Source organism: Apteryx rowi, unplaced genomic scaffold (genome assembly GCF_003343035.1).
Source record: "Apteryx rowi isolate R43461 unplaced genomic scaffold, aptRow1 scaffold_72, whole genome shotgun sequence".
Taxonomy (NCBI): domain Eukaryota; kingdom Metazoa; phylum Chordata; class Aves; order Apterygiformes; family Apterygidae; genus Apteryx; species Apteryx rowi.
Window position 1 is genome coordinate 2,540,145 of NW_020451005.1, and position 12,497 is coordinate 2,552,641.

Below are 12,497 nucleotides of genomic sequence, written 5' to 3' on the forward strand. Positions count from 1 at the left end.
TATTCATTCATCTCAACCCTTTGGTGGCATACCCAACATCAAGTTTAATCACAGTCACTTATTCAAGTGACTTTTAAAGGATATGTTATGGCAACAAGATAGGGTTTAATAAAAGCATCTTGAGTAATTATGACGGATTATAATTTTCTGATTATTAACTGGTTTGTGTAAGTTGTATACAGAATTCTCTTTAACAAATTGGAGTCATCTTATTTTGTAGGATCAAAAATAAGTAGGTATCAAAACTAAAATAGCCACATTAAATTCACAAAGTCCAAAATAYGCAAAATAATAACCTGCAGATCTGATTTAATAATCTTTCTTGACTGGGTACTCCTATCTGACACAGACAATAATGATATTGCACAAGTGAGCTGAATGTATGGACACTGAATATGTATTTCCTTTTATTTTACAATAAGGGTGAAAAAATAAGAGTACTGTTGTCTGCCATACTACTTAACTGCATTCTGTAATGGTTCACATTGTAATAGATATTTTGTTTTTAACTGTCACTTATTGTATTCATCTAAATTCTGCACCCACTACTCGTGAGATCAGTATCTCTTTTATGGTGTTTTAAAACTAATGGTCAATGACACATATTGAGAATTTCTCTCAGCAAATTATTAAAAGTAAGCTTATGACATGTCTTTGCTTTTTTCACTTGTTGCCATGAATCTATATACGAACCAGTTCTGCAGAACTCTCCTTCCCAGCCTTGATTACAGCAGCATTTTCCTGTGGGAGTGCAGTGCCCATTCCGACAGTGCCTCGAGCATTCAGATGTCAGTGTCTGTGCAGACTGAGCTGTTCTTTTGCATTCTTCAGGGACTAAAGGTCTGTATAAAAATATACGAACCAAACATATCATTAAAAGTAAGAGTCAAGGAGAAAAACTGCTTTCACACATGAAATACAAAGTTGGAATTTTCACTCATTATTATTAAGGCTGTTTAAAGTGGATGCTGCAGGAATGTGTACAGCTTTTTTGCACAGAAAGTATATGTATACAATAAGAAACACCCACATCTCTTTTAATATGAGGGTTGTACAAATGTTCTCAAATGAAATTTTGAAGTACTTTATCTTGTAGCACATGCATTTTCTTATATTTAGAAGGACACTGACAATGAACATAGAATGCAAACTTTGTTTTTTTTTGACTAAAAGCCTGCCTGATTCTCTTTTATGGTATCAATGGGAGAAATCTCTCTTCCAGGACTGGTGTTTTCTCAAAACCACCAGAAAAATAGAGATGGCATGTTACATTACAGAAAAATACAATACAGTCTACTATTCTTTCCTATAACTTTGGAGGTCTTTTACAAAATTAAATAATAGTCCCTGAGACTTCTTGAAGGTTGAAGCTGGGGAAAATAGCTTGCTGAAGAGTGTATCACAGATAGCATACATCTCCAGAGCTCAAGGACTGAATTGCCTATGAAGAGATTTCTGATGGAGCTCAAGAGAATAATTTCATCCAGCTAGACGCTAAGTAGATTTTAATAAACCTGAAAAGCTATCTTGCTTCCATGGCAAAGTTAAGTGAACTAAGCACCGGACTTGAATGAAAAATGATATTCTCTGCAAGAAAGAACTCCTTGGTTCTAGACTTCATTTTCTCATTTGTCCATCAGAGAATGGAATTGTTTAACTCCAGCCAAACTGCAGAGTTTATCTTCTCCCCTTGCCATTTGGAAATGTTAAAATTAAAAAATGAAGAAATTGAATACTATGCTGATATCTTTGAAAGATGGGTGGAGGAAAAGTCCGTAATATGCTGGAGTTAGAGTCATAAGTTTTACTAGTATCCTTTTGTGGGGAATTCTCCAATTTGAGAGACTTTTGTTCAGTAAATATGTGTACATATGTACACATAAAATGTATAAAGTACAACATCTTAGATTTTTAATCATTTGATCTAAACATTGCTCCTATTGTGGTATGTGGTATTCAGTGTATGTCTTGAAAACATAAAATTAAAGCATTTCTTTTTTCATGTTTTGTTTATTTAAGAACTCACTATAAGACATGCTAAATTCTACTGAATGTATAGCTTTTCTTCAGAGAGCACAAATAATTCAATCCAGAATCTGATGGTATTTTTTGCTTGTATCTTTTGGCTTTTCTAACTGACTTTTATATTTCCAATTGTATCCTGAAAATAATAATCTGAACAGCAAGTTTTATGTCATACACTATGACATGCATAAGGATTTTGCCTCCATCTACAAATATAGTTTGATATTGCAGATTTTTAATTTCTGTTTTTTTGTGAAATCATATTTGGAATGTACGTTTGGGTGCTTATTTAAGGGAATAGTATACCTGAAGGAAATTCAAGTTTAACTAGCTGAAAGTATACTTCTGATACTGTACTGGGGAACTTTTTGGTGTCAGGTCTTATGTAATGCAATTTTTATGTCAATCCCTACAAAATATTTTGGATTTCCAGTAGACTTTTTATTTACAAAGCACAGTATTATGTGCCTTAACAAAGAAATAACTGTAGTGTTTTCTGCCTTAACTGTTGATGCAACTTAAAAACATTTTTACATATATTTTAATTCAGTTGCATTTCACCATACTGACTACTGATTTTATTTGCTTTTTGAATTTTGCAGCTAGAGAATGATAGGATTCCCACAAGGCTACAGGTACCTGCTGCAGGTACCATATTTTGTCTCTGTGGTGGGTTTAATTGCACAGGAATAACTTGAGACAAGCGTGTCAGGAATTCCCAAGAGATCTAAACAAGTCATTGAATAGGAGTATGATGGCAAATTAAATTAATTAGTGACAAATACAAAATAATTCATTCTCAAGGAAATAATTTGAACTACTGCCATAGTTTCCTAAGTTTGAAATTTGCAGGAAAAAAATTGTAATAGTTTCATGGAGAACTTACTTAAAACTTGGCTAAGTGTCCAGCTAGAATCCAAACAAAACAAAACAAAACAAAATTTTATGATGTAGTGAGAATAGAACAGAAAATAACATTTTTCATTATACTGACATCAGTATTAAAAACCCTATTATATGCAAATAGCTGGAATAGCAACTTGTACACTGATTACCCTATCAAAATGGAAGTTACTAAAATTCTAGATAGATGTTCCTGTGTGGAGAAAAAGAAAAGATTTGGACAGGCTTTGGAGTATGAGAAAGAAGGAGTATGATGGAGGTATGGAAAACAATGGCAGGAAAAAGAGGAGAAAAATGAGGCATTCTTTTCTATCTCCCATTTCAACATAAGAAGACAAAATATTGAAGAAAAAAATTAAACTCAAGAGAATAAAATTAACTAGTTGAACCCATGCCTTCTAAGGTATCAGTGAAGCCCATGTTCTAGTAGGATTTTGAAAAGATATTTCTGTGTACAATGGGGCTGTTCAAAGTAATATTAGCTAGGGTAAAGGTTTCTAAGAAGAGTAAGATTTCATACCTAATGTCCTAGAAGCCCTTCACTAGCTGACTGGGCTTGCATTTTTCCCCCCATTCTGCCATGCAGTTTGTTAATGCTACATTACAGATTTTCTTGCATTTTTCTTTGAAGCAGAGCGGATTACAGGACCACTGGTTTGTTTCACCCTAGCAATTTCTCAGTCTTAATTGCTAACATGATTTTTTAAACATCCATTCAGAAGAGCTGGTTCCCTAATGATGTTAAGGATAGAAGGAATGTGCAGATACATCATTTGGTGTGGCACCAACTTCTGATTTCGAAAGCACTTCTGAGAATCATACTTAAGCTCCTGTATTATTTAGGGGCTTTGAAACATGTTTTGACACCTTTCACATATCACATGAGAAACCCTTTCAGTTTTTGTGTTTACGTATTTCCACAGCTGTCTTTTAAATGTAATGCATTATTTTTTGGAGCTCTAAGGAATTCCATTTCTGTAGTAATGAATGCATTATATATGATCGGGTTAGGTAAGTTTGTAGACTTACAAACTATGTGCGAGATCCACAGGCAATGTTGTTTTGAAAAGTTCCACAAAACGATATGTGAAATCCCAGAGCTGCTGTCTCAGTGATTTTCATAGGAGACTTGTTTAGATTTAAAGTAAAAAGATATGTGTTCTAATTCCTAGCTCTGCAAAGGAAGAGATCTAAACTTGACTTGATTTCTTTATAGCCATCTGTGTAGGAGGCAACTTTCTATGTTCACAGCTAGACTGTCTCTGTTAAAGCCCATTTCTTTCAAGTTACTTTAAATGGGAGTCTTCTCTTTTTCTCATCTGGAGCATCTCTTGGAAAAGAGCTCCAGAGGCAAATCTTTAGCAAAGAATGACCTCACAAGTCACATAAATATATTATTTGTAAAGATAATGATTTATTTTTCTTAAGAGATGTATAGTAATTGTCTATGATAGCGCTGGAGTGTTAGGTTCTTTTTTATTAGTATTTAGTTAGGGAGAAAGAAATCATACTTTTTTGTATCCACCAAAGCATGGCTGGTCTCTTTTTATGATTTAAAGCTTCCTAAAGCTCTTGGTACTTGTGAATATAACCTTGCCTTTTATTCTACCATCAATCAATAAATTGCACTCCTCAGCCTTGGATAATATTTATTAATGGTGGGGTGGAGTAGAAACAAAGATGGAAAAAATTCTGGTTGGCAGAGTGCCTTGGGACGAGAGTAATACAAATGCAGCTGCAGCAGAGTCCTTTTAGTGTGTGAAAAAAAACCCTGTTTTCCCCAATTTGTATTATGGGAGAAGACGCACGCACTTCTTTCTCAGGATTTGAATGCTGTTGTGGCACAGACACATAATAGGAAAAAGTCCCTGCCCCAAACACTTTATTTTGCATTCTTAGGGCTTTAAGGGGTGGAAATTTTCTGGCTCAGTGTAAGTGCTTGAACTGAATCTCACCAAGATAAAGTAAGTCTTGAAACTGACTGTTGGGACTTGATCTTTGCAGCACTTACACAAGTGTATGATTTTGTTTATATAACTGGTGCTTCACTGTGTCTCTTGATGTGCAAAATGGAGGGGAATAGATGTAGCCACACTATGGGCCGGAGAGAAATTTTTTGTCTTCCTCAATCTATAAAACTCTCAAGGGCACAGCTTGATTACTCTTACAGTAAGCAGTATTTGGCCTGCAGTAAGTCAGCCAAAAATGCAGCTGATAATGACTATTTATATGGTCTGTACAATTCTAGTTATCTTAAAGAGCTGTTCATGTATACAGTACAGTACAGTATATCTTGCTTGTTAAAACATGCTTTCATGGAGCTGTGTGACAACTCTAGATGTATGGAACACAGAGCAAAAGTGGGGGGGGGCGGGGATTGGGGCCCTTCCTGGGTCCCTGCACCAACAGGCTCAGTAAACGGAGAATTCTTGACTGTACAATGTGTAAAATAATTTTTACTACCTTACTATAGTTGGTATCAAAAAGTAGCCTCTACTGTTAGTTAAGATGAGTTAAGGCATACCAAAATATGACATGCTTTAATAGATCAAAATTCATCATATAGCTTCTTAGCATTTCATGCTATCTTTAGTACATCTTTCCTCACTTCCACTGAATGCACAGAGTGATTTAGTTGCTGTATGCACTGGCCTGTTTCTCAGGCATACATAAATCAATGCAAATGAAGGGTTGAATTCAGCCATAATATAATGGTACTGAACAGAACACAAAATTCCTCTCATCATGCTTGTGACACAATATTAAAAATTTATACTTTCCTGCTAAAGTGAAAAAAAAACCCATGCAAAATTCCTATAAATGTTCAAATTCAAGCAAGAGACATGGCCACAGAAATCCTGATTGTGGTACAAAATACATGGAAAGAGTATTATACTTCAATTAGCTGCATACAAGATATTCAGTATTAAAATGATGCTCAAGTATACCACCACAATGTGTGTGTTACTTTTTTTTCCTGTATAAGGGAAAATTTCAAGAAAAAAATAATTTTGTGTCACTGTAATTTACTACTTGTCACAGAATAAATATAGCATCTCTTCAGGTACAGTTTCTAAAATTAAAAAGTATACCTTTAGTCCTGGGAGAGATGCCAAAAGCTCGTTACTTGTCTCCAGATTTACTACATGGGAATAATGTGGAAAAAACTCACAGCTTTTAAGATTTAAACTCAGCAGCATATCAAATTCATTCTTATATGGTATACTTGTTCATGACCTCTCGTCTTAAGAAATTCTGTCATGTTTGAAAACTAGTCCCTAGTGAAGCCTGTATCAATGTTAATAGCTAAGAGGTCAATGCAACTGCTAAACAGTTTGTATTACTGTCAGGGTGGTCATGAAAACAACACCTGCTGCATGAGCACTTGGCAGCTGGGTCAACAGGCACTGTGGGAATTTATCAATTTAGGGGGCCACTTGCATAACACTTTGACTGATGAATTGGGAAAGACTGGCTTACTGGGCTAAAGCTGCTCTATTATGTATGACTTTCTTTAGGGTGGCAGAGGCTTCCTGCAGGCTCCAGAAAATAAGTAAAAGATCAACTGAGCTGTTTTTTCCTTATAAAGTGAGAAAAAGTGAAAACTCTTTAATAACCAATGCTAGAAAGACTCAGAAAATGAAAAACAAAAACAAAAACTTTTACAGTCCATGAGCTGTGATGTGATTAAAAAAATCCTCAGGTTTTTCCATCGTGGTTACAAAGGGGTTTTTGTGAAGTACTTCTGTAAAGTGAAACTCTCTAGACTGGTATTCACAAAAAGCTCTAATTTCTCTTTAGTGTCTCTTATGGGAATAGTAACTGCATGTGGGTAGGTAAATGAGATAAGAATTTTGCATGCTAAGGCTAAACTAAACATAATTAGACATTAATTCTGGCTTTTCATTCCCTGAAATGACTTAAGGGATAGTAACTYTCTGAGCAGAAAGAAAGAAATATGGCCCACCTGGGTTGGTGAGAGCATTCACCAACAAAAATGATTCATTCCATGGACAATTTTAAGTAGTAGCTTCAGAATATATCTATAACCCACCAGAACTGAATATCGTTATGCAGATTAGGCTAACAGTGCATGTTTCTGAGTTTCCATTCCCACTGTAACTGAAGTCTTCAGGAAGGCTACACTTTCATAAATGCTCTTCTTATACCTTCCTGTCAAACTCTTGTCTGTCGTACCAAAAATCACCAAGGTTCTTGAAAAGAGCCTGAAGAAGGTAAAAATGAGAAATAACCTAGATGTAGTCCCCTAAGGTTTGAAATAAATCTGTTTGGAAATATTCTCTGATAGTGGAAATCCCAGATGGTGATGATGGAAAGGATGATAAGAGGAATTACATACTTTGGAGGGTCATGAAAGAGGAGTGAGATGGTTTGAATCGAGTTCAAGTTTCACTCCAACTGAAAGCAGCTATTCTGGCTGTTGATACAAAACATATTGAAATCCAGATCTATAAAGTGTTATGCATATGGAGAAGAGGAGGGATTATTCTTCTAACATATGCAAGGTCATTTAATTAAGCTCTATTCTCTATTGTACAAGTTAACTGCTAGTCACAGTGAGCCATACTGGTTCCAAACACAGTATCCCAAATTCACGGGGTTTGGAATCACGATCCAGACAGTGGCAAACAATTCAAACTTCACAGGGGATACAGCAGTGCAGGACAGTCCTCCTTTAAACTTTTCTGAGCAATCTGGTTTTATTCTCATCTTTTAAATGGAAGTCCTTTGCATCATCTTTCACTTTTAGTATTCTTCTCTGAATCTCATTTTATTTATAACTTGTGTAGAGATAAAAGTGAACATAACATAAGCGTTCCAAAATGAGCCTTACAAAGCCACATTATGACTGTTCTGCCACCTTCCAAAGTTTATTTTCTTACTTTACTTCTTGGTCTGTCCCTGTCTTTTGAAACATGGCTTTCATGGAAGGGCTTGTAATAATGTTTAAATTACAGTTGATACGAACCTATCAACAGATATTTATTGCTTAAATATGCATTTTTTTAACACTGCCAACAGCTGATTTGCTCCTCTTACCTTACTACAAAAGCACTACTTTTTCTGTTCTAGYAGGTATTTCTCCTATTTTCTCGGTTATTTTAATTTGGGCTTATACAGTTTCTGTATCACTATTTACCATTTTTTTCTATGTGCATACAAATGTGCTTGTAATTGATACTGGTATATATTTGTTGAAACAGAGAGAGAGAAAAAATATATGAAAAGAAAATATATGAGTCACAAAGACTATTTTAAAAATGCTAGTTTTTGCATTGGTCTTTGGGACACCCCACTAACACTACATTTATCTGAAAAAATACGTCTTTCCTCTTTTATCCTCTATTTCCTCATTAGTTTATCATGCTTGAAAGTACTTTCCTTCTCATTATATTATACATTATATTTTTTGATATATCCCAAAGAATGGATATATTTTCAGAGGTGCAATTTAACTTAGTAAATTTTTCTTTTGCCTGCTCTTTAAACGAATTTACCTAATGCTGTTTTATTGAGTTTGTAACTCTTAAGATTTTCCAGATTTTCTCTAAGCTGAAAGCTAAATGTGCTGTTAGCTGTGATACTCCCCACTCATCTCAGTTTTGGTAGTAGGCAATATATGTGTATTTTGTAGCACCTCACATCCCGTATTTAGTTTGTAAATTCTGTTTTTAATTTTTCTGTGGGATTCATCACTTCATTTTCTGAGAAGTCCCAAGTACTAATGTTTCCTTACAACAACCTTGTTAAGAAGTAAAGGATTATTGAAGTGTGTAGTCATGATGAGAGGCTCTTTAGTTATGAGATGAAGTATTAGGAAACATGTTAGAGGGGTGAGGAACTGAACAAAAGTTTCCTGTGGTACCTTGGATTCTATGATTCAAACTGCCTTAGAGATGGAGTGATTCAGATCCTCAGTGTTGATCATATTTATACATTTGTCCTAACACCACCTCAGTTTAACACCTCATTTTTATTACATATGAAGGAATTTTTTAGGCCAGGACCTTCCCATTACTGATTGTTGAAGATTCATGCAAAAGGTTCTCTGTAATCATCATCCTCTGATCTTCTAAAGTTTTAACAAGCCAATTTTTTGGAAAATTTTTCTAGCTTTGGCAATATCCAGGTAGTAGGCTTCTTTCTTAAGTTGTGTTTGAGACAAGGAACTCATGGCCACAGTTATTTTTGAGAACAAGTTTGATGATACAGTAGTTTTCTACAAAGATTAAAGAAACAAAATCCTGCATCTCCATGTAATATTTATTATTTGGGATAAAAGAGTAATTTCATAAACTTGCAGCAGTTTACCAATTACCACTATCACAAGAAGACTGTTTTTTGAATTTGGGTTGTTTTACACTGCTCCATACGTGCAAGGTTGTCTCTGCAAATAGATTAGTCTGCCTGGGTCCACTCATCACCAAGCTTTTTAGTAAGCAGTGAATTTTTAAGTTGTGACAAATCAATACCTTGATGACTTTATTTATATCTGATGCTCACAGTCCACCTGTAGCATCCTTATTTTGTGTTCTRTAAAGTTCACTGTGCTAGGGTTTACATCTTTATTTGATATATTTGTAAGGCACCTACCATGGGGAAGACACTAAAAGGAGCAACAAAATATTAGTATGCAAAAAATATTAGTATGTGATAACAAATAATGTTTTGTTAATAAAGCTTTACATGAGCATTTGCCAAAGGCATGGAATTTTTAAATTGTTGACATATGTAATGTGAAATTAGCATGAAATAGAGTTGCAGTGCTCTTGTGTACAAGTAACTGAGTATCTTTCCCCTAAAAAACAGCAATGGTATGAGATTGAAAAACAAAACAAAACTCAAAACTTTGCCTGAATGAAAATTATCCTATGTTTCTATAACATGTTATGGAAAACTATATCCCTTTGCCAGAGTCTGTTTAATTTCAAATGTGTGCCAATTTACAAAGAGAATTCTATAGTTTTCTGGTTACTTTCACCAGTAACCAAACACAGTCTTGACCCTTTTCCATACATGAAAACAGCCAACCGTGAGTGCAGCAATGGGAGGTCTGGCCTTTCAGGTATGTCAGCTGAAGACCACCCTACTGGAAGAGGTAACAAGAACAAAAAGCCAAGGTCAAACAAGGCAGCCCCATGTAATTAGATACTAATAGTGGATTTAAGGTGTAAAATTCACTTAAAACCATACACGAACAGACTAAACAATCCAAATAAGAATGCAAGTTTTGTTCTACAAAAATGTTTTTAATACCAGAAAGCATAAAYAAAACACACATAAGAACCTTGACTGACAGACTGCAGTAACCTGCAGTAACATCTGCTTCCAAATTAATTGCCGTAGGTCTGGGTAGTATAATTATAAATCACTGAAACTTTACTGTAACTTAGAGTACAGCATGCTTCCAATTTCATGAGTTTATTATTGAATTCACATGTTGTCCCAATAACAATTTTTTGAATTTAAATTCTGACAAGAAAATAAATTACTCTCTTAAACAGTCAACAGCAAAGCCAAAAATGGAAGCCTAACTACGATGCAAATGGGGAAGCTTGCTGAAGTAGGTCCTGCACAAATAGGCAGATAGGAATTCTTAGGTTGCTTTTGTAGAAGATGATGGGGTCAAAGTAATTAATACAACCAATTTAATTTCTGTTGCCCCTTTCATTTTGTGTTAATTTCTGATGCTCTTGCAGGATGGATGCAGTAGCTTTACGGGCTTGGTCTGATAGAGCAGCATGTTCCACCGTGAAGGAAATGGTATTTCTCCAGCTAACGTGAGTGTCTGCTAGTCACCTTTTCTTATTGCTCCTGGGGGCAATGGGCTGTGTAGGGGACTGGCTTTGTGCAGTCTTTCCGGCTTCCCTAATATTTTCGTAGCAGTACCTGCCTTGCAAAGAACTTAAAGATGATCATATCTCAAGAAACTGTTTTGGTAATTTTCACTTATCCTCATTTTACAGCTGGTAAATTAGTATGAATAATTATGCTGATCATATTTATTCTGTATCTTATAAATCATTTGGATGGAATTCATAAGACTTTTGGAAATAGCTGCTGATTTTTAGGAACTGTTAAAGAATTTAGTGTATTTTTGGCACACAGTCCAAGGATGGAGGATTTCCTTTCTTGGATTCTTTCTTTGTGCTCCAAACCTCCCAAGAGAAAGACAGGTAAATGCAGCGGTGTGGAAGAATCTTGAAAACTAGTAAGCAATGACAATTCACACCCACTGAGGATTCAGTGCTCTGTATTCTTCTTGGTTTGTGGTATCTCCCATGAAAGAAAAGAAGAGGTGCTTGGGAAAGAGTGCGTTTGTGCTCAGGGCTTATGGAAAAACTGAAATTGTCAGACTGGAATTGACCCAGGATGGCTTTTCCACCAGCTAGTACTGTCAAATTAATTTCTATAGTAGCTGTTCGGTATACAGGGTAGGCATTGTCAGCTGGTACTAACCTTCTGAACCAGCTTCATTTGTGAGCTGTCACATCACAGTGGCATTTAAGGCAGCAGTAGCACTGGGAGGAATCCCACTGTACTGCCTTCAGTAGATACTGTATAGCCTCTGTGATAGCTACAAGTCATTCTGCTTCAGAACTACCTGAAGTATCTTTTACCTGTACTCATCCATATGGTTCTACTTTAAATATGTCTAAACATATTTAATGGAAACCATATAAAGAATGTCAGTGTAGGTGGGAAAGGGGCCTGCATTTAGAATAATGTCAAAGATGAAGAATTTCAGGAAGTTAATGCAGGCTACACCTCATTCTGACATTCAGTTTCTATGAGACAGTGATTACTTTCAAAGTATCTATACCACTTGCTGCTGATGGTACATTTGCATTTAGGAAGCCCCCTGCATTGAGAATTTCCCTTGTTTTTTAATTCAAGTATCACACAAGTAAAGCTATGTGGAAAGAACTACGGTTACCTTTTGCTTTTTAACCTGTTGAAGGAAAGATTGATTTTAGTGAGTAATGCAATGCTTACCTTTTGGGGTCAATGATCTTGTAGAGTTTTCCATTGTGAGGCTGTGTCATACTTTTACTGCTTGATAATATATATATCTCACCTGTTAAGGAAACCAATGCAATAGATTAGTTCTCCTTTCCTAAGATGCCAAACACATAAGTCATGATTATTGTTATCTAGCTCTATTTGCAAGATGAAATTGAAAAAACTTAAAAACACTTACCACAGAAAAATACAGCAGAATAATTGCTATTTGAAAATTTAAAGAAGCACTTTCCCCAAATTGATGCTAAAAATGTGAAAGAGACTTTATCATGAACATTTTTTATTTCATACTGTATCGAATTGATAAAAATATATAAAATTTGGGAAAACAGGAAGAGGGTAGTCCATCTGCTCATGCAGTGTCTTTGCCCATTAAACCCATGATGTTGTGAATAAAAGCAGGTATATGACAGGTTGTGTCATAGTGAGTGACACAGTTCATGGGATGTGAGTGAGGGTAAGGACTCTTGCCCTTTCCAGCAACCCTTTCTTTCCTCAGTTCTTCTTGCATAGCTGGTAGGGGG

The 12,497-nt window shown here is 35.4% G+C and overlaps 1 protein-coding gene across 1 annotated transcript in view; it reads right to left on the reverse strand.

Annotated features, from left to right (window-relative positions):
* The window catches only part of HHIP (hedgehog interacting protein), a 73,560-nt gene that overhangs the window by 3,103 nt on the left and 57,960 nt on the right, over positions 1-12,497 (reverse strand). Inside the window, exons 11-12 of the mRNA XM_026087533.1 lie at positions 11,947-12,028; positions 694-842 (exon numbers count right to left, since the gene is read on the reverse strand). Coding sequence (XP_025943318.1) covers positions 694-842; positions 11,947-12,028 — 231 coding nt within the window. The remainder of the gene's footprint in view (positions 1-693; positions 843-11,946; positions 12,029-12,497) is intronic.